The sequence below is a fragment of the Gnatocerus cornutus genome, chromosome 5, assembly GCF_029298725.1.
Source record: "Gnatocerus cornutus isolate USDA-ARS CGAHR chromosome 5, icGnaCorn1.1, whole genome shotgun sequence".
Taxonomy (NCBI): Eukaryota; Metazoa; Arthropoda; class Insecta; order Coleoptera; family Tenebrionidae; genus Gnatocerus; species Gnatocerus cornutus.
Genome location: NC_142237.1, coordinates 3,637,766 through 3,664,124, shown reverse-complemented (window position 1 = coordinate 3,664,124; position 26,359 = coordinate 3,637,766). Strand labels below are relative to the sequence as shown.

The 26,359-nt window shown below is 37.8% G+C and overlaps 3 protein-coding genes across 3 annotated transcripts; 1 reads left to right on the top strand and 2 right to left on the bottom strand.

The window, feature by feature from the left end:
• Nucleotides 1-467: 467 nt before the first annotated feature.
• Nucleotides 468-3,799, top strand: LOC148173754 (activity-regulated cytoskeleton associated protein 1-like). The gene is made up of 2 exons (XM_088035604.1): nt 468-492; nt 3,090-3,799. The coding sequence occupies exons 1-2, from the start codon at nt 468-470 to the stop codon at nt 3,797-3,799; spliced, it is 735 nt and encodes a 244-aa protein (XP_087891730.1).
• An 11,104-nt stretch (nt 3,800-14,903) lies between these two features.
• On the bottom strand, nt 14,904-17,450 carry LOC148173753 (uncharacterized). The gene has a single exon (XM_088035603.1). The coding sequence runs from the start codon at nt 17,448-17,450 to the stop codon at nt 14,904-14,906; it is 2,547 nt and encodes an 848-aa protein (XP_087891729.1).
• Nucleotides 17,451-17,510: 60 nt separating this feature from the next.
• On the bottom strand, nt 17,511-20,042 carry LOC148173752 (uncharacterized). Its single transcript, XM_088035601.1, has one exon. The coding sequence runs from the start codon at nt 20,040-20,042 to the stop codon at nt 17,511-17,513; it is 2,532 nt and encodes an 843-aa protein (XP_087891727.1).
• Between the last annotated feature and the right edge of the window lie 6,317 nt (nt 20,043-26,359).

Below are 26,359 nucleotides of genomic sequence, written 5' to 3'. Positions count from 1 at the left end.
ATGGCTCCCGGAAGACGACGAAAAGACGAAAATACTAAGAGAGCCAATAGAAAGAGTGCGCGAAGAAAATCTATAATGAAAAACCTAACCGTTTGAATCTCGCGCGCATAGTACCAATTGCAGTACCTCCGCTCTGTCAAAAGAGAGCTGTCATTCAAATGAGGTTAAGTCGATGTAAACAATGGAAGGTACTAACGATTTCCACGAAACTGCAATTGTTACTAGCGAGTTGTTCAGCACGATGGTATGAGAAACTAATAAAGAAAGACTAAGTTCGAATTACAGGTTAGAAGCGAAACGAAGACGAGCACAAGGTACAAATCGAAGAGGGCACTAAAAGCCAATATTAGATCTGCCCAGGATCAATATCTGCACTACGGCGTGGCAACGAAATAAAGAACGATGACGATGACTAACGAAACGAAGGAATTAACGAGAAGACGAAGGAACGTGAGCTTAACGCTACGATGCCTAGCGCTCACCTAGACATCGGTAAGGGCGTTGAAACGACCTATCAGCCCGCCCTTCTAGGCTGATAGGAAACCGAACGAATGACAAAAATTAACGTAACAATATATATAAATTATTAAATACAAATACAAAAACAGCTCAAGAAATTAGAGAATACTATAATATTACTTTGGAAGAAATATTTTATTCATATTTGGAATACACTAAAGACTTTTATTTGAATATAGAAAAATCACTCCATAAAGAGAATCAGATAAAGCAAATTGAAACGATAATCTGAAATTAAGAGAGATTGTCATGTTTTTTAATCCGCATAAATCTAAGTGTGGGAAAGACATGTTTTCATGATAATTTAATCGAAGATGACAACGTAAACAGATAACTCATCTTTTGATAACACAGGTTTACAAAAATTTTAATTTTTAATGTATTTTGACACGCTGAATTCAAATCTCTGCTCAGTTTTTCTCCATCAAGTCTAGATTTTGAAATAGCATATGATTGTTGACCCCTCGTGATTGGTCGCGGGTCTCTGTCAAACTGAAAATATATTCAGAAATGGCAAGTAGAAAGTGTATGTTGTGAGTATGTTTTGCGTGGCTGTGATAATTATAACCTAAACCTACCTAGCCAGTGTCATTTCTATCCAAACATTCCCTAATGTAAATTCTGAAAATTCTTGGATGTAAGTTGCTGTAGGTACGTTCTTTTTGGGAAAATCTTGTGAGAAATTACTGGATGACAAGTGCGAAGTCAAATAATAAACGTTTTTATAAACTGAATATAGGTAGGTATGCCCCTTTAATTATTCTATTAATTGCTATCATGTTTTGGGCGTGAAAACAACGTTTCTTCTTTTACGACATTGGAAAACGATACACTATACCACGTGGCTGTTCAGATGTTTCATTTATTTTAATTTTCGACACAACCGTTAAAAATTACCGAAAAGCAGACGACTTATATTTAACTTATAAACTTATAATACTATTAATAAATAACAAGACATTTTATTACTTACCAGCAGCTTTAACAATTAACACCAAACCAACACTGAAACGACTGAAACTGTCAATCATCTGTCAACGCAGAACGCAGCGGAACGGACAAAACTGAATTATCGACCGAAAGAGCGTCGCGCGCCATCCTGGTCTAGATGGCGCTAACCATATTATCGTTTTTATTATAAAAATGTGTAATCACAAAATAAAAAAACCTCAAATTTAGTAAGTTGTGTAACAAAAACAAATTATACTTATAACGTTCACACCGTTACTACGAAACAATAATGACATTATTGGTTGCCTACCGTTGAATACAACAAACAATTTCTATAACGGGAAAAACGAGTTCTAGCGTATTTTTGAGGGATGTTTATAGACCATACCAACGCTCGAGCATCGGCCGTCTTCTGTTTAATGAAAACGCTCAAAAGTCAAAATGCGTTATTCGTTATTAAATTTAAACGCTGGACGATCGAGCGTAATAAATAAATTTATATTCAATTGTTATGTACGCTATAATTAAATTCGGACAAAGACCTCATGAGCGTCCACACAGTGGACTAGTGCGTAGCATGCGAAGCAAATTTAATTTTTTTAATTAATAAGAAAATTAGCATAAACGTAATACATTCAATCCGAAACCGTTTGTATAAAATCCATTATAGGCGTGCTGATAAAACAGAACCGTGTTAGCCCAGAAGTTTAAGCGTCGCACTTTAAACATGTGCGCTCATTTGTTGCGTGTTCAAATCTTGATAAAGCGCAAAATCTTTTTCATAGCGATAGAATATATTCTAGTTGTAACAGGAGTTGGTGGGTGAATCACTCTCGCCCTCTGCGTTTACCCTTCACGCATCCCCTACTCCCGGGGATACCAACAGTTCGTTCTAGCGTCCCTTAGAGGACGGTGTCTAATCACACATTTTACTGTATTTCTACATAGTTAATAGATGTTTTAATTGTTAATTGTATGCTCTTCAACCCATACAACTCATCCTATCAAAAAGTAGAACGAAACACTGGCGCTCCAACTTGGGCTCGAAAAAGGATGTGTTGTGCAGCAAGAGCACTTTTGGTCTTTCGGCTGAATCGGCATAGTGAGAAAGCAAGAGCGTGTGAGAAGAAATTTGGACAGGAAGCACTAAAAGGGATTATTGGTCTTCGGAAAAGCCAGCGATTGTGGTCCGGTGTGCACTACAAGAAAAGACGACGCCATTTTTGTAGGACTGTGTACCTTGGTACCGTTGTAGTACCGTTAACGAGGGAGTAGCGTTTGGATGCGCGCGCAGTCCATCCCGGTTTTCGGTGAGTCTAGTGACTTTCGTTTCGCCGCCATCTTATTAGTGTGCGCGCGCTTGTCTAGTGACTTTTGCCCTTGTAGGAATTTTAGCTGTCAAAATAGGTGGCGCTGAAGTTAGTGACTTTCCGACTGTCATTTCGTAAGCGGGAAATTTAAACTTTGAATGACAGATAGGCATCCGTACAATCTAAGAGGGAAAGGAGAACAGCTACCAGTAAAGATGACGACAAACTTGACCTTTACTCCAGAGCAGTTTTAACAGCTTTTGGCTAGCGTCAAAATTAGTTTAACCTCTGACACAGCATTGACAACAGGTACGACGGACGAAACGTCTAAAGGAAACTTTGCTGATTGCAAAACCAGGTTTTCCGGAACCAAAGGTGAATCTGTAGAAGCGTTTATTGACGCAATTCTGGTCTACAAGGATTGCGTAAATATTTCTGACGAAAATGCTTGGAAGGGATTTCCAATGCTACTTGATGGAGCAGCAACGACTTGGTGGCAAGGATGCAAATCGCTCTCCACAACATGGGAAGAAGCAATTGCCGCGCTCCAAAGGAGTTACGGCGAGCGAAAGCCGAACTACCGCATTTTCAAGGAGCTATTTTCAAGAGAACAGCGTGAAGGTGAGCCTACAGATGTTTTCTTGGGGCAAGCAAGAGCCTTGCTTTCAAAACTTTCAACGACTCCTGTGCTTCACGAAACGCACAGAATTGATATGGTCTACGGTCTCCTCCATAAAGGTCTCCGGAAGATGATACCGCGGGACAGTGTAGATTCTTTCGAGACTCTGATCTTGAAAGCCAGACAGATCGAGGATTTACAGAATGAAGATAAAGAAGGCCAAGAAGACGCCAGACGTGGTAGAACTAAATGCACGTACTGTAGAAACTACGGGCACACTCAAACGGAATGTAGGAAATTGAACACGAAGTCCCGAGAAACAACACAGGTGGGAAAACCGAGTACGACTACTGCACCGGCTCCCCCTGCATTGATATGCTATGGTTGCCACCAACCATGACATATTAGATCCCAATGTCCTAATAAAAAGCAAAAAGGCACTGGCATCAGCATGGACATACTGTCAGCCGACTTGGTAGGTGAGGCATGTAGAGCATTTTTACCAGTCTCAATCGCAGGCAAGGATGGTCTCGCGTTTGTGGACTCAGGGGCTAGGTGTAGTATGGCAGGACAAAAGCTTTATAAGCACTTAAAGCTGGTCGAAGCCCCATTTCGCACAGTGACCCAAGTCATGACAATGGCTGATGGAATCCCTATCAAGGTGGAAACCGAGGTTTTTGATGTTGAGATCGAATTGAACAATCGAAAAGTTCAAGTCTCACTAACTGCTGTACCAGAGCACATCCACAGCAAGACATTGCTGGGCATCGACTTTATTAGAATGGCAGACATCATTTTGGATCTCCCCAAAATGCAATGGCGGTTCCGAAACGATCCGGCCTGGTCTCCACTAGTTGACGAATCAAAAGTTGTTAGTGGTTTACCCGTCAACACGGTACACATTGAGCCACTGCGTCAAGATGAAGGAACGACTTTATCGGTGGAAGAGAAGATCAAGTTAGCGAAGCTGCTTGAACAAAACAAGAAAGTGTTCGAAAGAAATTCGGACCCCACTCCTTTCGCGGAACACCGCATTATACTGGCTGATGATCAACCAATAGCGACACCTCCATACAGATTGTCACCTCAGCGTCGTTCAATTTTGGAAAGTGAAATCCAGAAAATGATCGAGGAAGAAATCATCGAGGAGTGCGAATCACCTTTTGCGGCACCGGTAGTGATGGTTCCGAAGAAAGACGGTGGTTATCGTGTATGTGTAGACTATAGGAAGCTAAATAATGTTACAGTACCCGATCGGTATCCGTTACCGCGAATAGACGATGTTCTTCATTTTGCCCAACAGACATTTTTCATGAGTACTCTAGATCTAACAAGTGGGTTTTGGCAGGTTCCCGTGCGAGCTGAGGATCGCGACAAAACGGCGTTTGTAACCCCTTTTGGTTTGTATAGATATCTGAGAATGCCATTTGGGTTGCGAAATTCCCCGGCAACGTTCCAACGACTAATGGATCGGTTCAAAACAGGATTATCGGATGTCACCTTACTGGCCTACATGGACGATCTCATAGTTTTGTCTGGTACTTTCGATAAACATTTAAATGATTTACAACGTGTGTTTGATAGACTGAAAACTTTTAAGTTAAGTGCCAATCGGCGGAAGTGTGTTTTCGGTTGCCCCGAAATAAAGTTCCTGGGCCACACCATTACCCAAGGTGGAATTTCTACAGACCCCGGAAAAGTGGCTGCCATATCCAAAATGGCACCCCCTAATAATGTCAAAGAATTAATGACCTTTTTGCAGACCTGTAGCTGGTTCAGGAGGTTCATTCCAAATTTCTCGGAGGTCGCACAGCCATTATCGGTTCTTACCAGGAAGAAAACTCAGTGGACATGGGGGACCGAACAGACACGAGCTTTTGAACAACTGAAACAAATGCTGACAACGGCTCCGATTCTTCGCCGGGCTGACCCAGAACTGCCATATGTTCTAAAAACCGACGCTAGCGCCTACGCGTTGGGAGCATGTTTACTCCAGGGGGAGGGTCCCGACGAACGTCCTGTAGAGTACGCGAGTCGGCTGCTTACAAAGGCAGAACAAAACTACACAACCACGGAGCGTGAAGCGCTTGCCATTGTGTTTGGTGTGCAAAAGTTCCGCGGTTACCTGGAGGGAGCGAGGGTTATTGTGGCTTCGGATCATCAGCCGTTGAAATGGCTAATGTCACTCAGGTCACCTTCTGGAAGGCTAGCTCGATGGGCCTTGTTGTTACAGTCTTTTGACCTGGGAGTTGACTATATTCCCGGACGAACCAACGTAATTGCAGATACACTAAGCCGACCTCCCGTATCAAACGGAATCGATGTTCGCGTGGTGGAAGTAAACTTGCCACAGGTCTCCGCCTCGAATCTCAGGGAAGAACAATTGAAGGACGAGACTGTAGCGAACATTATTAAGACTTTTGAAGATGGCAACGAGGAAGAGGCAACGCGTTGGGTTGACAGAGGCTATCTGCTGTCAGGCGGGATTTTGTACCGATATAGTCCCGACACGGAGGCTGAAGAACCGCAGCTGGTGGTTCCAGCTCAGATGACTAAAGACGTGCTTATGGTGTTTCACGACTCCCCCCTCGCTGGCCATCCGGGAGTCGATCGAACTATAGAGAAGATTCAACGACATTATTATTGGTCTTCCATGAGGCGTGATGTTCGCAAATATGTTCGCGGATGTGTAGAGTGTCAGCGGTACAAATGTAAAAACTCCAAGCCTGCTGGTCTGTTGCAAACTCCAGTGATGGCGCAACGGTTCGAGGTACTTGCTATGGACTTGTTCGGCCCTTTGCCACTTTCGGTGAGTGGGAAAAAATGGGTCTTTGCTGTGGAAGATGTGGCCACTAGGTGGATCGAGCTCTTCCCGCTGGAGAAGGCTACCGCCGAAATGTGCGCGAAGTGCTTAATCGACGAAGTAATTCTACGATATGGAACTCCGCGTAAAGTCATAAGTGACAATGGGACACAATTTGTTTCGGAGGTAATGCAGCAAGCGAGTTTCTGCCTGGGTTTCAAGCAAATTTTGACTCCTGTGTACCACCCTGCTGCAAACCCCGAGGAGCGACGAAATCGAGATATAAAAACGCAAATATCTATGTTGGTAGAAAGGAATCACACCCGCTGGTGTGAAGTCATTGCCTCTGTTCGGTTTGCGATGAACACCACTCTGCATTGTAGTCTGGGACACAGTCCCGCGTTTTTGTGTTATGGGCGCGAATTAAGAACACCATTTGAGGTCCACAATGATCTTCGGGCGGTGATAGAAAACGAGAATTTCGTGGCCGAGATCACACCCTACCTGAAATCTCTAACTAATAATTTACAGGATGCTCGTGAGGTCCATGAACAACAACAAGACAGGGCAAAGAAGTACGCCGACCAAAAAAGACGACCAAGTCCTGGGTATGAAGTTGGAGAAAAAGTCCTTGTCGACGTACACGCCTTGAGCAACGCGGCAGCTTCATTTACAAACAAGTTCGCCCCAAAACGAGATGGTCCATATCTCATTGTTGGAAAGTCAAGCCCGGTATCTTACACTGTAGCAGATCCCGCAAATCCAAACGTAGTGTTGGGTAGATACCACGTGTCAGCAATACGACCATTTGTCGAGGGCCTCGAGACGCCGTCTCCGGTCTTACCGTTGAGAAAACGAGGGCGACCAAGAAAAACCCTTCAACCAAACGTCGCGTTGTCTGACCCGATTGCCAAAGAGGCTGTGGCGGAAGTTCCAGGAACCTCTACGGAGTGCCCACGCCGCCGTCTACGGAACCCATGCACGGCCCCATGTTGTGTTTGAGGTCTTATTTTAGTTGGATCCCTCCTGGGGACAGAGTAAGGAATCCGAAGGGGGAGTGTAACAGGAGTTGGTGGGTGAATCACTCTCGCCCTCTGCGTTTACCCTTCACGCATCCCCTACTCCCGGGGATACCAAGAGTTCGTTCTAGCGTCCCTTAGAGGACGGTGTCTAATCACACATTTTACTGTATTTCTACATAGTTAATAGATGTTTTAATTGTTAATTGTATGCTCTTCAACCCATACAACTCATCCTATCAAAAAGTAGAACGAAACATAATTTATTTAAATAGGATCTTTTCCGCTGATAGGTAAGGAAGGCATTTTTATTGTTCTAGCCGTTATGTGATTTCACGCTTATCTCTAGACGTACGTGATATTTACGGGACTCGGATTAATTACGGCAACGATACGTAATCGAAAATTTCGACAAGTCAGGGATTTTAACGGATTTTAATACAAAATGAGGATTGATTGATTTTGCAATCTATAGCATTTTGCATTAAAATCGGGTGTTTATTTTTATGGAGCGCCATAATAAGTATTCATTAATTAAATTATCTCTCTACATACCTACTTTGTTTACAACTGAAAATTGTTGCCTTTGTCGGTTTATACCCATTTGTAACGGCTATTGTCTGACAACCGACGTAGTAAAATGAACTTTTCAGAAATTGTCGGTCTACCGTGTTATAAAAAGGATTTCGTTAGGACTGTTTCCTGAGAATTTTCTGTTTGAAGTACATGTAAACCGTCAAATATTTATAGAAATATGGATATAGAGACATGACCTACCAATAGATTATTTTCCTATGGTAAAAAATTGAAACGAAAATAACGAAACAATGAACTTTTACGAAGGCAAGTACCCACATACCTATGTAGCCACTGGAGCTTAAATTAACACAATATTATGACTTATGAGATGACATATTACTTAATCTGTGTTGTGATGCATGATTCTTAAATTAGACAACCCCGTTATTAATATTGGAAATTCAAAACAATTCGATAAGCCGTGATGACTCGTTTTTTGTAGCAATTTTTTAGCAACTTTCCGAAATTTAACGGTAGTTTACCCCACCCCTACTCCAACAATAAGCGCATTGGTGCATCATCGGAACCCCCTCTCCATCAGAACCGACTTTCAGACGGAATTTTCACAATTTGTTCAATCTGTTTTGAGCTTTTGAAGTTATTAACAGTGCGAATTTTTTAAACGAGTTTTTATCAAAACTTACAAGTGTTTTTTTTTTTAATTCACAACATAACTTATCTACTTATCAAGTTTTCATATCTGCATATATATTTAACGGTAGATCCGTAGATAATTTTTAGTGTGTTTTATGACCAGAGATAATATCTTCATAATTGGTAAGGTCTTTTTGCACGTTACTTTGATTCACTATATTTTGTAGTGACATTGCCGACGTGTGCAATTGACTGCACATTTTTTTTAAACAGCTCCTTATAATTTATATTATTAATTTTGTTTTTTAATATTTTTTTTTGTATTCTTAAAAAATGCCTCGTCAGTCACAAAGGAGTCGTGAAAACATCATTAATGCTATTACTGAAAATAACATAAGTACAGAATGTTTACTGAGTTGGGATCAAGAGAGTTATGGAATATTGTGTTCTGCATTAAAATTAAAATTTTCAAGAAAAAATATGAAATATATACAAGGTGGCCCATCTAAGACTTTCGGGCTCAATATCTTAGTTATTTATGAACGGATTTTTCCAAAATTTAAAATATAATTTCTTGAATAGGTAAGGATGAATGTGACATTACCAACGCCATCCTGGTCTTAAAAATGTAAATTTTACTTGTCTTATTTTAAATTTTAGTTAGTTAAGAGTTATGTAGTTTTATAAAACATCAATAATTATACGCGTGTGCCAAAAATCAACCGTCTAGCAAATCCTGTTGCCGAGAAAAAGACAAAAAAGAACCTCAACATTTCCAAAAGATACAAACTGATAGTCGGCTATGAAACAATCGACTTCTACAGCATGTTTAGATTTTGGACATCCCTGAGTTGTTGATTAATCCGTGACGTTCTTGACATTTGTGACATTCATTTGAGGTTATGTTTATTTTTGAGCATTATGATCAGTACGATTGATTTAAACTTGCACATTCACGATATGTTATCTCGATCTTTTGGTAACTAATCACAATGCATTGGACCGAGCATCGTGTCTCAACATTTGTGATATTTCTCATTTGAGGTTATGTTTACTTTTGAGCATGATGATGAATATCATTGATTTAAACTTGCGCAGAACGATTTATCGCGATCTTTTGAAATTGGAAACTAATCACAATGCATCAGGCAACGTTTTGGTGCAAAAAATCCAAGTAAACATAACCTCAAATGAGAAATATTACAAATGTCAAGAACGTCAGCGATTATTAACAGACCGAACGCAGGGATGTCCAAAATTGAGCGTGGGAAATTATTTTTTTCATAGCCGACTATGATTTTGCATCTTTTGGAAATGTTGAGGGTCTTTTTTCTATTTTTCTTGGCAACTTGACTAGCTAGACGGTTGAATTTTGGCACACTCGGATAATTATTGATGTTTTATAAAATGACATAAATCTTAACTAATTAAAATTTAAAATAAGACAAGTAAAATTAACATTTTTAAGACAAGGATGACGCTGGTAATGTCACATCATCCTTACCTATTCAAGAAATTATATTTTAAATTTTGGGAAAATCCGTTCAAAAATAACAAAGATATTGAGCCCGAAAGTCTTAGATGGGCCACCCTGTATATTTAATTGTTAAACGGAGTATCATTAAAACGGAAATAAAAATTGAAGAATTAGATGTCTCTTCAAATAGTTCATTTTTAGGAGACGTAGGAGAGGCTGAATTAAATGAATTTGATATTAAACAAATTAAAAATGAGGAGGACATGGACGACAGTAAATTGCATTCATTACAAGAAAGTAAAGAAATAATTTTTAACCCATTTTCATCTGATGCAAAGAGTGTTTCTATCGAAAAGGATCGTTTTCCTTTTATTAATGTCGAATTATACCCAAAAAGAGATATAGTTGAAAATGCTGAAGTCATGAGAAAATATTTGCTTGATACTTTTCCACAAAATGAAATATCGTGTGTTATTTCATTCAAAGGGTTACATTTACGAAAACGTAGAAATGGGCCGCTTTCTATACAGTACGCGAAATGTAAACATTCAAATTGTAAGAAATTTAGAATAGAAACTTTTGATATGCCGGGTTCAGAGTTGAATTGAGAGGTACTAAAAGAATTGAAGTAAAGAAGGAACTTTTGAAGACATTTCCATCCGTAGTCAGAAGTCGCGACGCGACGTTGCCGCATGTAACCCATCATTAATTGCGGAAGGAAATTGGCAAGACCTCAGATCTTTACCGGTTTACCAAAAAGCACGTTCGGAAGCGATGGCGGCAGGCGATTTTCATAAAAATCCGTATTTAGACATATTGCTACAATCTCAGAATGAGAAGAATGAAAAGTTTATTCAATTTCCCGATGGTAACATTGAAGTTTATTTATATAGCAGGCGTCAATTAGAAACTATATTAGAATTTTCGAGTAATCGCATTTGTTACTTTGATGCTACCGGTTCAGTAGTGAGAAAATTAGAATTTTGTACAAAAAGACTATATTACTATGCAGGCACGTTAAATTTACAGGGTATTATTATACCATTATTAGAGTTGATTAGTTCGAAACATGACTCGGCAACGTTAACTAGCTTTTTTATTAATTTCAAAAGATTTGTAACCGTTCAATGTCACAAAAGTTGGCCAATTTTAGACGTAATAGTTGTTGATTTTAGTTTTGCTCTTATGTCATCTCTGTGCTTAGGTTTTAACGAGATGACTCTATTTTCTTATCTGCAAGCTACATATAGATTCGTTACTAATCAAATCTCTAGCGCGGATTTAAATCAAATAATTTGCATCAGAAATTGTTGTTCCCATTACATTAAAATGATTTCGAGGCAACTTTTTAAAATGAAAGTAGGAAAATACGAACAAAGAATAATTTTAGATATTGTTGCAATAATGATTCAAGCCTCAAATATAAGTGATTTAAAGGAATATTTTAGAATAGCTTGCATAATTTTACTGTCAACCGTAAAAGATGAATACTTTAAAATGGCCTATAATAAGCTCAGATCAATTGTTTGCCACTATTCTTCGGCTTCAGATTTAGAAAAGGACAGTACGTTTATAAACGAAGAAATTTTCGACGATTGTAATATTGAAGATGTACGCGGAAAATATGTAGACTCACTTTTTTTCATTTTATTTTTTCAAGTTTTTTTAAAGGAGCAATCTAAAATTAACAGTCATGAAGAAAATCGCCCCCCCCCAATCAGAATTTCTAAATAACTCTTTCCATAGTCTACCGTTTATTAAATATTTACTAAATAAATGCATGCCTTTTGCTCCATTGTGGACAGCAATTTTAACACCTTTGATACAAAGGAGAAATGAAAATGCACCTCTAAGATTAAGTAATGCGAATGTTGAATGTTGGTTCAAAATAGTTAAAAAGCAACTGCTTCATGGTCAAAGTAATTTAAAAATAGGAAGATTTGTTAAAACTTTAAAAGAGAAAATTTTCTCAGATTTAAAAGCCGTGGAATTAAATATTGCAAAAGTACCAAAAAAGAAAAGAAAAACTGTGAAAAATGTTCGAATGCAACAAGAAATTGACAATCCATTAAAAGAAGAAAAGTGGGCAAAAAGAAAAGCAAAGAAAATAAAAACACACTTTGAAACTCCTCATTTAATGCGGCAATCTAATATTAAAGAATCATCACATTTAGAACAAAATAGGAGTAATTTAGAGAACAAGAAAGCGGCCGAACAAAGAATTATTGATAATAGCAACAATACGCCTCCTTTATTAAGTTCCATAGGCGAAACCTCTTCAAATGCAGAGCAAAAAACGATTTCAGATAACAATCACTTTACTTTGCGTAATGGTTTATTTTTAAACAATGAATATTATTTACTAAATTCTATTAGATTTTCATACGTTGTGGGCTCATTTTCTTTAAAAGGTAACAGCAATATTCCGCTACGAAGTAATGATTATAGAACTCTCTTGTCAATAAATAATACTTGTTTTCCTAATATGTCAGAGATTACAGATAGGGATAGATGGATATCTGATTATGTAATAGATTCATTAGCAAGTACCTTTTTAGCATCTAGATCTGACATTTTGTATTTAGATACGGTTACGGTCGCGCTCACTTTCAGCATGGAAGGACGGTCGGAAAGCAAATTAATGCAATCATGGCAACATTTTAATTTTGTCATAATTCCATTCAATTTGCTTAACGTCCATTGGGTCCTTTTCGTGCTAGATATTCGTTCAAAAGTAGTATATTACATAGATCCCCAAGGTAAACGAGAAAACGAACATGAAAACGAAATTTTTCTAAAATTGAAAGCATTTATATCTTCAAAAGATAGATATGAAAAGTATAAAAAATTAAATGCAAGAATGTGGTCCATTAAACAGTTTAGCAACTATCCCATGCAAAGAGACGCTCATAATTGCGGTATATTCGTAATTTACTATATTCAAGTAATTTCGGGTTTACATAAAATGTGTGATTTTGAAAGTTCCTGTTTACCATCTTTTGATCCCGAGCAGTTCAGAATCACTTTGCAAAACGTAATTCTCATCGCTTCCGAACAAATGATTAAAAAATGTCAAATTTGCGGTAATTCAATACGAACGGAAGAAAATTTTGAATGCAAACAATGTAATAGATCTATTCACAAAAATAAATGTGTTGACAATGTTGATAAAGACAACAGTATTTGTTCATTGTGTAGTTTATTTAAAGGGAACAACAATATTCAAAATATTCAGGCTTCACCATCAGTAGAATTAACTGAAATAGAGTTTGAAGAAATGATTAATATTAATCACAGAGATTTAAACACCATATGCCAAAGAAAAGATTTTAATTGTTTGTGCCAGATATTGGGACTTACCACCCGACCAACATCAACCTTTAAAATGAAATAATTTTGTGCATTTTAGTAGAATTTACACGGTTATTAGGTACTACAGTAGGGCCTCGTTAATCCGGAGAGGCAAAAACAAGACCCTTTCCGGATTATCGAGGCGTCCGGATTATAGTATGCAATATTTGACGGTACTAAAACACATGTTTAACTTTAGTTTCTTTAATCAATTTTTAAATGAAAGCATAAAGACAAAAATGTACATGTTCATGTAGAAAAACAGTAAGTTAAATTAGATAAAACATTAGACTTTACATAAACAAAAGACTGACGACGCATTGGCTCATGGCAGCCCGCACCTACACCCGCTCCCGCCCGTCCCCCCACAAAGCTCATTGCCCGGCCGGATTACAGCGATCACCGAACAAGCAGGAGTCCGGATTACCGAGGCTCTACTGTATTTTCAAAATTTTTTTACAAAGTATTCGAACATATTCAAAGAATTTATAACTTTAGTTTTTTGTCGCGTTTTACATTCTGTGTAGTTTATATTTTTATGGATATCTTTATTGTTGAACAAAAGTAATAAGAAAATATGACATGTATCTATCATAAGCAGAAAATTATCATTTAATAGACTTTCATAAACTACTCGTATTTTCTATGACTATTTTTAAATTTTCTATGGAATTATCTCATTCTTTGAAAAGTGCATTAGGCCTACTGGGGAAAGCACGTAAAAAAAAACGCGCCTAAAAAGCTGTAGGCCTCTATGGTGGTGTGGAAATCAGCTGAACCTGTTTATTAATCTTTAACCATCTATTAGGAAATAGGTACGTCTCAACCGAGATATCGATGTGTTTACTAATTTTGGAAATTTGGGTGAGTTTCTACACTAATTAATGTGACATGTTATAAACTTCAGTTGCAGGTCGTTCACAAAGCAAAGAATGTTAAATGTTAAAAGAAGCCGGTCCGCCATTTTGTATATGTTCGGTAGAGATGTATGTGCACCGGCTGAAATTTTATAATTCCCTATTATTAAAGTTCTTAAAAAAGATCATTTCACATTTGATTTTCATCCTCTAAAATATTGGCAGCATAAAATTCGTACTTTTATCCAGGATTTTGTACACAGGTGCAGATAGAGGCAATTGTCATAATTTTATGTAATTATAGATTTGACTTTATTGTCTTTCGTGTTATTCAAGGTTAATGTTGTACCCTTGAGTCCGGTTCGCAGGACCAGTGTTTGGACCTTTAGGATCCGACTCGATAGATCAATGTTTGATCGTTGAGGTGCCTTGATGTTGAAGGTATTGTTCGAAGGACCAGGGTATAAAAATACTGTTTTGGAATAACTTGTGTATTTAACCCAATGGTGTACATAGGTACCAGTGAAGTTTCTGTATCTGAGTCTCGTAACGTACTACTTCAACTCTGTAAAATTTAACAATAGTGGGGGAAACCACCCCTTCTCCGGGGTTGTAGTTACAACTGTATTGCTGGTTGCAACATTCCCGCCCCCGTTGAAGGCCTGGCTTCAACAAATTGACTTAAAAACTATCTATATACAAACAAACAAAATATTAACAATTATGATACAAATCTTAAGAACTAACAGTGAGACGAATACATATAGCAAACAAGCATGCAAATTCAAAACATACACTAAGATAAAAATTTCAAAACATTAAAGTCACTCTTGCACTGACAAAACGCAGATTTTGGTAATTGCCCGTTTTACCACTCCACTGTTTGTTTTTACACTCACTACCCGCACAAGCTTGTCGTTTCCTGGGTGTAGCTCCTGAATACGCCCCATTTTCCAAGCCAGTGGTGGAAGGTTGTCATCTTTGAGGATCACCAGAGCCCCTAGGAGTAGTTCGTTGTTCTTTACAAATCTCCATTTTCCTCGCTGTTGTAGCTGTTGAAGATATTCTGACGACCATCGTTTCCAGAAGTGTTGTTTCAGTTTTGAGATGTTCTGCCATTGTCGTAACCTGTTCGTCGGGGTTTCTAGCAAATTCTCCTCCGGAACCGAAGTTAGTGGACTTCCAATTAAGAAATGACCAGGAGTTAAAGGAGCTAGGTCGTTTGGATCGTTGGATAGTGGAGTTAGGGGTCTAGAATTTAGACATGCCTCAATTTCCGCCAAAAGCGTGTAAAACTGCTCGTATGTTAAAAATGCATCCTTTGTCATTCTTTTTAGATGAAACTTAGCCGATTTTACGCCAGCTTCCCATAATCCGCCCATATGTGGAGAACGGCTAGGGATGAAATGCCACGTGGTATTATGATTTAAAAGGTCAGATATGACCTCGTTTTTAAATGAAATAGACTTCAAAAGTCTTGCTAATTCATTTTTTGCACCAACAAAATTAGTCGCGTTGTCCGAGTAAATATTTTGAATGTTGCCTCTGCGGGAGACCATTCGTTTTAGAGCGCCCAAAAATGCTTGTGTCGTGCAATCACACACCAGCTCAATGTGTATCGCCTTAGTCGCCATGCAAATAAATAAGGCGATGTAAGCCTTCAAAGTTTTGTTGGTACGACCAAATCCGTTTTTTATGTTAATCGGTCCAGCATAGTCCACAGCACAATTCAAAAACGGTCGTGCCGTTCGAACTCGCAACATTGGCAAATCTCCCATTAGCTGTTCGATTGACAGCGGTTTTGCTCGAAAACATGTGACGCAATTTCTTAAAACTGATCGTACCGCATCTCGCCCGGATAACGGCCAAAATTTTTCTCGAATGGCGGAAAGAGTCAATTGTGCTCCTGCATGTTTTAAAGAAATGTGTGTGTCTAAGATTATTAAATTTGTTACTTGATGTTTTTTGGGTAACACATATTGGTGTTTTTGCCCCTCTGGTAGATCAGCGTTACGCAATCTGCCGCCAACCCTGATTAATCCCTCTTCGTCCAGAAATGGATTTAGGGTAATAAGTTTACTTTGATTATCTACCTGAAGGCCTTTGGTCAGTTGGCGAAGTTCATCGGGAAAACTGTTTGATTGAGTTTGCTTAATTACACACCGTGTTGCGTTTTTTAACTCGCCGCATGTCATAATTCCTTTGCGTTTATTTGCCTTATTGTTTGGGCTGGCGTTGTATCGCCATCTCAAAATCCAAGCAACTACGCGAATTAACTTTTTGTATGACGAAAATTTCGTTAACACGTCGTTGTTTGTCGTATTTACGCAATGGGTTCGTTTGATTTCTGGTAACCCAGCCGTTGAAATTTGAAGCTTGTCACTCGGCCAATTTTGTTTTGTTGTTCGAAGCAATTCTGGTCCATTCCACCAAATTTCTGATTTAAGTAATTTTTCTGGAAGCATTCCCCTTGACAGAATGTCTGCTGGATTCAAAATTCCCGGAACATGCAACCAAGTCGCCTCTTTGGAAAGTGTTTGAACTTCGGAGACGCGGTTTGCGACAAAAGTTTTCAACGTATGAGGTTCGTTTGATAGCCACGCGAGAACCACCATTGAATCGGTCCACAAGTAGGTTTTGTTGACTAAAACGTTCAAATCTCTTTTAATTTTCTGAACCAGTTTGGCTAATAGTTGCGCGCCGCAGAGTTCGAGTCTCGGAATTGAAATTACTTTCAGCGGTGCTACCCTTGATTTAGCGCACAATAATTTTACGCAGATGTTGTTTTTCGCGTCTGTTGTTCGAATGTAAACGCATGCTCCATATGCTGCTTCAGAAGCATCACAAAAGCCGTGAATTTCCGTTTGAACCGATAAGTCGTTACCTACGACCTTGCGAGGAATTTTGAAATCATTTAATTGGTCAAGTTGATTTTGAAGATTGTGCCATTCAGATAAAAGTTCCGGTGGCACCGGTGAATCCCAAGATAATTTTAATGTCCATAATTTTTGCATAATTAATTTGGCGAAGACAATTGTAGGATTAATCAACCCTAGTGGATCGAAAAGACTCGCGATTTCGGACAAAAGTTCGCGTTTTGTTAACGTTTGATGTTTGTTTGGAAGCGAATTTAACGCGAACTTGAAGCTGTCATTTCTGAAATCCCATTTTAACCCCAATTTTTTCGTGTCTTGCTCCAAGTTAAGGTTTAAGATAACGTCGCTGTCAGTATTGTTGGTGGGTGGAACTTCCATTTGATTTGAAGCCCATTTGCATAAGTTAAAACCTCCAGTTTTTAAAATAAATGTTAATTGTTCGCGTAATTTTACAGCTTCTTCGGTGGTACTGGTTCCAGTTAATAGATCGTCCATGTAGAAGTCCTTTTTTATCGCATTCGAAGCTTCAGGGAATTGCACCGCGTTATCGCTCGCTCATTGATGTAAACATCGAACCGCTAAAAATGGAGCACCCGCGGTTCCATAAGTGACTGTATTCAACTGGTAGTGTTTTAATTCGGCATTAGGGTCATCACGCCATAAAATGGTCTGATAATGTCGATCAGATGGATCAACCAAGATCTGTCTAAACATTTTGGAAATGTCCGCGGTCAACGCTACTTGGTGAAACCGGAAGCGCATAATTATTGAAAAAAGTTCCAATTGAATAGTTGGACCCGTCATAAGTAAATCATTGAGCAAAAGTCCATTGGTAGATTTTGCGGATGCATTAAAAACGACCCTTAGTTTGGTGGTAATACTGCTTTCTTTGTAAACAGGATGGTGACTCAAATAGAGGGAGTTGGAATTTCCCAGGAATTCGATGGGTTGCATGTGGCCCAACAACGCGTACTCGGTCATAAACTTGCCGTAATCCGTTTTCAAACCGGGGTTTTGCCTGAACCTCTTTTCTAAGCTGTAAAACTTGGAGAGAGCACTTTTGTAGGTGTCGCCCGTATTTATGGCTGTTTTCCTGAAGGGTAATTTTACCAAGAATCTGCCTGAAATGTCCCTTTTGTAAGTTGCCGCAAAATGGTTCTCGCACATCTGTTCCTCTGGTGTGAAAGGTTTTACCGATGTCGGCACTTCTTCAATTTGCCAAAACTTAGTTAATTGGCTGTCTAAATGACTATTGACTAGATTGCAGGACAATTGTTTATTGCTTTGAGGAATTTTGACCGTACCCGACAAAATCCATCCAAATTTAGTTTCGCGTAAATCTGGTTGGTTTTTCCCTAATCTGATTGAACCGGCTAGAATTAATTCCCAAAATTTTTCCGCCCCCCCTATGAGTATATCAATTTCCCGAGATTTATTGAACTCAGGGTCTGCCAATTGCAAATTATCCGGAAGGTTAATAGCGTCGTTTGAAAATGTAAACGCTGGTGTGTTCCTGGTGATTTTATCCAAAATTAAACAATTGAAATCTGTTCGGTATGTGTTAATTCTTGATTTGACGAAAACATTCACACAATAATTGGCAGTTGTGAAATTAGTACTTTCCGGATTGACACCGGAGATTTGAACGTGCGTTTTCGATTTTTTTAACTCTAATCGTTCAGATAGATCTTTTGAAATGAAATTTGACTCCGAACCGCCATCCAACAATGCACGACAGAAATGATAGTTTCCCAATCGGTCCTTAACATAAATAAGAACGGTTGCAAGTAAAATGTGAGCAATCTCATTGTTAGTAAGGTTTGAAGAAGTCAGACTGGTTGAAGTCGCAGGTTCTGAATTAGTCGGTACATTAGCGGTTTCAGCATGTAAGAGAGTGTTATGTCTCTGCTTGCAAACACGGCAATTGTACGTTGATGTACAGGAATTAATTGTGTGGTTTTTTAAGCAGTTAGGACACAGTTTAAGTTTGGTGACTAACGATTTTCGTTGCGCGACGGGATTTTTTCTAAAATCTTCGCAATGATAAATAAAATCATTGCCTTTGCAATGTGGGCAATGCGCTTGATATTTGTTGGCAACGTTGATCAATCTTAGACTATTCTGTGTCCTGCTGAACTTGTTTTGGTTTTTATTTAGCGTTTTGTTGGACTCTATTGATTCTAATAGTTGGTGTCGTTTGTTTAAAAAGCATTTCATCTCCGTCATAGTAGGCAATTCCTTTGTTAGCGTGTTTTCCCATTCGCGGGTTGTGATAAAGTCAAATTTGCTTGTGATTAAATAAATTAAAATTGGATCCCAACTTTTAATGTCTATCTTTAATGACTCTAGAGCTTTTAAATTTGAATTTAGTTTGTCCGTGAAAGTTCTGAGAATACTAGGTGAATCCTTTGTTACATTTGGTAGATCGAATAGTGCCCTTAAATGACTTTTAACTATTAAACGTTTGTGTTCGTACCTTTCTATCAACAATTCCTTGGCGACCATGTAATTTTCCGCGGTAACCGCTAAGTCGCTAATGATATTGGATGCATCTTTTTTAAGTGCCGATTTTAGGTACTGCAATTTTTGTACATCATCTAATGCAAAATTTTTATCAATTAATGACTCAAACGTATTGTAGAAGTTTTGCCATTCCGTAATTTCTCCGTTAAATTGAGGAATGTCCAATGTTGGAAGTTTAACTTGCGTACCATTTGAATTGTTTTGTGAACTATGATTTGGATTTGAAATTGTAGGCTCAAATTTAGAAATGAAGTGTTGAGAACGTCTCATTACACTGTAGTATAAATTTTCATACATTTCGCGTGGATTTGATAAGTCCTGCTCTTGGACATTTTCTTCGCTCTCATCCGATTGAACTACCGCAGCTTTTAACGCATCTAATTCTGTTTGCACTTTATCTAATTTATCAAGAATTGGCTCAATTCGCGTCAGTCGCAATTTGAGTTCGATGACGTCTTCGTCGCTAATTACATTATTTAAAAATGACTCGAATCGTTGCAATTGATCAGTTAAAGTCGTGAATTTTGAATGCAAAGCAACAGAACGCTCGGCTTTAGGTGGCATATTAAAAGAATAACGATGTATGCAATGTCAAACAATAGATACGAATGAGCAACTATGAAACTGAAGCATGTCCGTTATGAAGGCGTGGATAGAAAAGGAAAAAGTCCACCAACCTTTGACGACGTGGTCTGTCCAATTTGCTGTGGTGGTTGTCTGATGTGGAGTTGTTGGAATTGCGGGTGATGATCCTTTGTGTAGGAATGCTGATCACTGCCGCTGAGTATCCCTGAATTGTGTGTTTTGTGGTCAACGGGGTGGTGCCTTGAAGATGCCTGCCACTGCTGCCGTTTTTTTCACGATTTATAATTTTCACTTCACTAGTTTTCTTGCTGAATCACTGAATTCGTAAATCCGGCTCGATATGGACCAATGTTGCACCCTTGAGTCCGGTTCGCAGGACCAGTGTTTGGACCTTTAGGATCCGACTCGATAGATCAATGTTTGATCGTTGAGGTGCCTTGATGTTGAAGGTATTGTTCGAAGGACCAGGGTATAAAAATACTGTTTTGGAATAACTTGTGTATTTAACCCAATCTAATCATCTAAAATTATTTAGATCTTATTTTGCTGTGCTGTGATGGTAAAAGAAACGTATAAATACTGTGGTGCGTTTATGGCTGTAACTTTTCAAATAGTTTCCACCAAACTGACCGCAAGACCCTATAAACATAATCACCCTCAAGTGGTGGTCTTGTCTGATGATCAGAATTAATCCCCAATAAATTACAGCATTTTACTGGAATTAGGGAAAAAAATATTTAGAAATAAAGTTTCAGAACATACAGACAAATATAGTAGATTACTCAACGTGTGAAGTTGAGTTTTGTTTTAATCTAATGTGGACTTGTAATAATAAAGTTGACGAATGATTAAAAAAATTTAGATTATCTTAAAAGTGCAGTATAAAGTTTTTCAAATTTTGTTTAAATTAAATAAAAATATAATTGTCAATTTTGACATGTCAAATCGCTTGCTCTCATTGTTTTGTAACTTTTTCATTTACTAGATAGTAGAAAACATATGTTAATTACTACTAAGAAAAATAAAAAAAAAAGAGTCTCAAACAATGACAAATAATTAAAAAAATTATAAACCCGGTTTACAGAAACAAAATTAAATCTTTGATTTTGATCAAAGTTTTTTACAAAACCATATAACGTTATTGGGGTTTTTACATCTGAAAAACTATGTTTGAAAAACTAAAACTCGAAAAAATGTATAAATTAATGCTTTAAAAATTATGAATGCTAGTTGGCCATAACTAGTATCCAAGATGTAAACAGGTGGGCAAAATCAAGAAATTGCGAAAAATCGCATTTACCAACACTAATATTGTTGCCAAATTTTTAACAGCACTAGAATTGTTAAATGTGCCTTTATACAATCTACTGCTAAAGTGATACTGTTACTCTTTACAATTTAGAATAAAATGAAATATTTAACATTATTTTAAAGTGACATAAGTAAATTGCAAGTATAATTAATTTCAATTAAATTATTGCGTTAAACCGGCCTATACTTAGTTACTTACTATTGATCAGAATTAAAAATCGATTGTTCTAAAATTTACTTTTTTAGCAATGAAAGTGAATTGTATAAAGAAAAATGAACGTTAGAATAATCAATAATTTTAAGAAATAAATTAAAATTAAAAATTACAACTTTAATTAAAATTAATATTTAATTCCATCAAATGTCAGCAACCAAACTTAAATGCGAGATTAAATTAATTGCAATCAACTCATAGTAGGAACGGGGTCATTGATTAAGAATACAAACATTGATTCCAAGCAGACCAACCCAAAAGTTCTAGGGGTAAAATGTATTGTTGGGTGCATATTCTGTTCATACCATGGTGCATTATTTTTGGACGCAATTGTACCAGTGAAGTTTCTGTATCTGAGTCTCGTAACGTACTACTTCAACTCTGTACCATTTAAAAATTAAAATTTAACAATAGTGGGGGAAACCACCCCTTCTCCGGGGTTGTAGTTACAACTGTATTGCTGGTTGCAACAGTTAACTTGAGCAAGCTGCATTCGCTGCAGGATAACCAATCGACGAACACTAAGAAATAGAAGTAGCCAATAGAATGAGGGCAGATACGAAAATGCATTTCACGTTTTGTTGTTTGTCTAGTCCGTCATGTTGTTAGTACATAATGTAAACTTCTTTATTATGTTTAAAGTTATTATTCTTTATTATGTTTTGAAATTTCCCAATGTAACCTAGTGTATGCACAAAAGACCTTAGCTGGTCCCACCGCCTAACAAAAGCGAAAAAATTGTTTAAACCCACAGGGCGAGATTACAACCCTCTGACGGTTGATGGAGGCAAACTTGATATGGGAGATTTATCAGTGAATTTTTCTCTATTTTTTGGGTCTAATGCCATTGGGGTACATTTTCGATTTTTTACATTTTTACAGGGTGAATTAAAACGGGGCGAGATTACAACCCTCTGACGGCTGGTGGAGACAAACTTGATATGGGAGATTTATCAGTGAATTTTTCTCTATTTTTTGGGTCTAATGCCGTTGGGGTACATTTTCGATTTTTTACATTTTTACAGGGTGAATTAAAACGGGGCGAGATTACAACCCTCTGACGGCTGGTGGAGACAAACTTGATATGGGAGATTTATCAGTGAATTTTTCTCTATTTTTTGGGTCTAATGCCGTTGGGGTACATTTTCGATTTTTTACATTTTTACAGGGTGAATTTAAACGGGGCGAGATTACAACCCTCTGACGGTTGGTGGAGACAAACTTGATATGGGAGATTTATCAGTGAATTTTTCTCTATTTTTTGGGTCTAATGCCGTTGGGGTACATTTTCGATTTTTTACATTTTTACAGGGTGAATTAAAACGGGGCGAGATTACAACCCTCTGACGGCTGGTGGAGACAAACTTGATATGGGAGATTTATCAGTGAATTTTTCTCTATTTTTTGAGTCTAATGCCATTGGGGTACATTTTCGATTTTTTACATTTTTACAGGGTGAATTTAAACGGGGCGAGATTACAACCCTCTGACGGCTGGTGGAGACAAACTTGATATGGGAGATTTATCAGTGAATTTTTCTCTATTTTTTGAGTCTAATGCCATTGGGGTACATTTTCGACTTTTCACATTTTTAGAGGGTGAATTAAAATGGGGCGAGATTACAACCCTCTGACGGCTAGTGGAGACAAACTTGATATGGGAGATTTATCAGTGAATTTTTCTCTATTTTTTGAGTCTAATGCCATTGGGGTACATTTTCGACTTTTCACATTTTTACAGGGTGAATTTAAACGGGGCGAGATTACAACCCTCTGACGGCTGGTGGAGACAAACTTGATATGGGAGATTTATCAGTGAATTTTTCTCTATTTTTTGGGGCTAACGCCGTTGGGGTACATTTTCGATTTTTTACATTTTTACAGGGTGAATTTAAACGGGGCGAGATTACAACCCTCTGACGGCTGGTGGAGACAAACTTGATTTGGGAGATTTATCAGTGAATTTTTCTCTATTTTTTGGGTCTAATGCCGTTGGGGTACATTTTCGATTGTTTACATTTTTACAGGGTGAATTTAAACGGGGCGAGATTACAACCCTCTGACGGTTGGTGGAGACAAACTTGATATGGGAGATTTATCAGTGAATTTTTCTCTATTTTTTGGGGCTAACGCCATTGGGGTACATTTTCGATTTTTTACATTTTTACAGGGTGAATTTAAACGGGGCGAGATTACAACCCTCTGACGGTTGGTGGAGACAAACTTGATATGGGAGATTTATCAGTGAATTTTTCTCTATTTTTTGGGTCTAATGCCGTTGGGGTACATTTTCGATTTTTTACATTTTTACAGGGTGAATTTAAACGGGGCGAGATTACAACCCTCTGACGGTTGGTGGAGACAAACTTGATATGGGAGATTTATCAGTGAATTTTTCTCTATTTTTTGGGTCTAATGCCGTTGGGGTACATTTTCGATTGTTTACATTTTTACAGGGTGAATTTAAACGGGGCGAAATTACAACCCTCTGACGGCTGGTGGAGACAAACTTGATATGGGAGATTTATCAGTGAATTTTTCTCTATTTTTTGGGTCTAATGCCATTGGGGTACATTTTCGATTTTTTACATTTTTACAGGGTGAATTTAAACGGGGCGAGATTACAACCCTCTGACGGTTGGTGGAGACAAACTTGATATGGGAGATTTATCAGTGAATTTTTCTCTATTTTTTGGGTCTAATGCCGTTGGGGTACATTTTCGATTGTTTACATTTTTACAGGGTGAATTTAAACGGGGCGAAATTACAACCCTCTGACGGCTGGTGGAGACAAACTTGATATGGGAGATTTATCAGTGAATTTTTCTCTATTTTTTGGGTCTAATGCCATTGGGGTACATTTTCGATTTTTTACATTTTTACAGGGTGAATTTAAACGGGGCGAGATTACAACCCTCTGACGGTTGGTGGAGACAAACTTGATATGGGAGATTTATCAGTGAATTTTTCTCTATTTTTTGGGTCTAATGCCGTTGGGGTACATTTTCGATTTTTTACATTTTTACAGGGTGAATTTAAACGGGGCGAGATTACAACCCTCTGACGGCTGGTGGAGACAAACTTGATATGGGAGATTTATCAGTGAATTTTTCTCTATTTTTTGGGTCTAATGCCGTTGGGGTACATTTTCGATTTTTTACATTTTTACAGGGTGAATTTAAACGGGGCGAGATTACAACCCTCTGACGGTTGGTGGAGACAAACTTGATATGGGAGATTTATCAGTGAATTTTTCTCTATTTTTTGGGTCTAATGCCGTTGGGGTACATTTTCGATTTTTTACATTTTTACAGGGTGAATTAAAACGGGGCGAGATTACAACCCTCTGACGGCTGGTGGAGACAAACTTGATATGGGAGATTTATCAGTGAATTTTTCTCTATTTTTTGGGTCTAATGCCGTTGGGGTACATTTTCGATTTTTTACATTTTTACAGGGTGAATTTAAACGGGGCGAGATTACAACCCTCTGACGGTTGGTGGAGACAAACTTGATATGGGAGATTTATCAGTGAATTTTTCTCTATTTTTTGGGTCTAATGCCGTTGGGGTACATTTTCGATTTTTTACATTTTTACAGGGTGAATTAAAACGGGGCGAGATTACAACCCTCTGACGGCTGGTGGAGACAAACTTGATATGGGAGATTTATCAGTGAATTTTTCTCTATTTTTTGGGTCTAATGCCGTTGGGGTACATTTTCGATTTTTTACATTTTTACAGGGTGAATTTAAACGGGGCGAGATTACAACCCTCTGACGGTTGGTGGAGACAAACTTGATATGGGAGATTTATCAGTGAATTTTTCTCTATTTTTTGGGTCTAATGCCGTTGGGGTACATTTTCGATTTTTTACATTTTTACAGGGTGAATTAAAACGGGGCGAGATTACAACCCTCTGACGGCTGGTGGAGACAAACTTGATATGGGAGATTTATCAGTGAATTTTTCTCTATTTTTTGAGATGACTGCGACCGGGGTAGATGCTGGATTTTTACGATAACGGTGATGAAAAAGACGACATTTCAACCCTCTTTGATTATCCCTTTTCTGTATATTTTACACCAAAGTATTGATTGTCACAATGGGAGGTTATTATTCCAAAGTCAAATTGCCATAAATTTGAAAGAAAAGTAGCGAAAACATGAAAATACCCACGAAATTCCAATATTTGTCTGGTCTACTGTAAAAAAAGCCGAATGCACGTTGTGTTGCCTATGTTACGGCGCAACCAAAAAGCCAATCCCAAGCTAACTTCAACGACATAGTTTTGGATATCAGAAGGGGAAGTAAGAAAAATTTTAAAAGAGAATTTAGGTTGTTTTTGTTATATCACAATTAAATTTTGTTACAATATATGTAGTATAGTATAAAAAGTTAGAGACAAAATTTTAAACCACGGCCATTTAAACATTCACATTTCATGTGCATCAAAAGTTCAGTCTGCTCTGGATTGCCACTTTCCAGCCATTTCAAAATTTCGCTTACACTTTCGGAAAGATTCTTTCAAATCCGCCAAAGTTTTACAGCATTCCTTCACAAACATCTTTATGCTGTCTCAAGATTTCAACAAACATCCACAACTATTTTGAGAATTGATGTGAATTCAAATTGGAGCAAACGAAATAAGAATATTTCTGTATATTTGGCGTGACATTTTTAATTATGTATTATTATAATAAGTGAAATAACTGATAAATAAAATAATTGACTAGTTCTTTGAAATTTGTCAGATTAGTGACATCTGAAAAC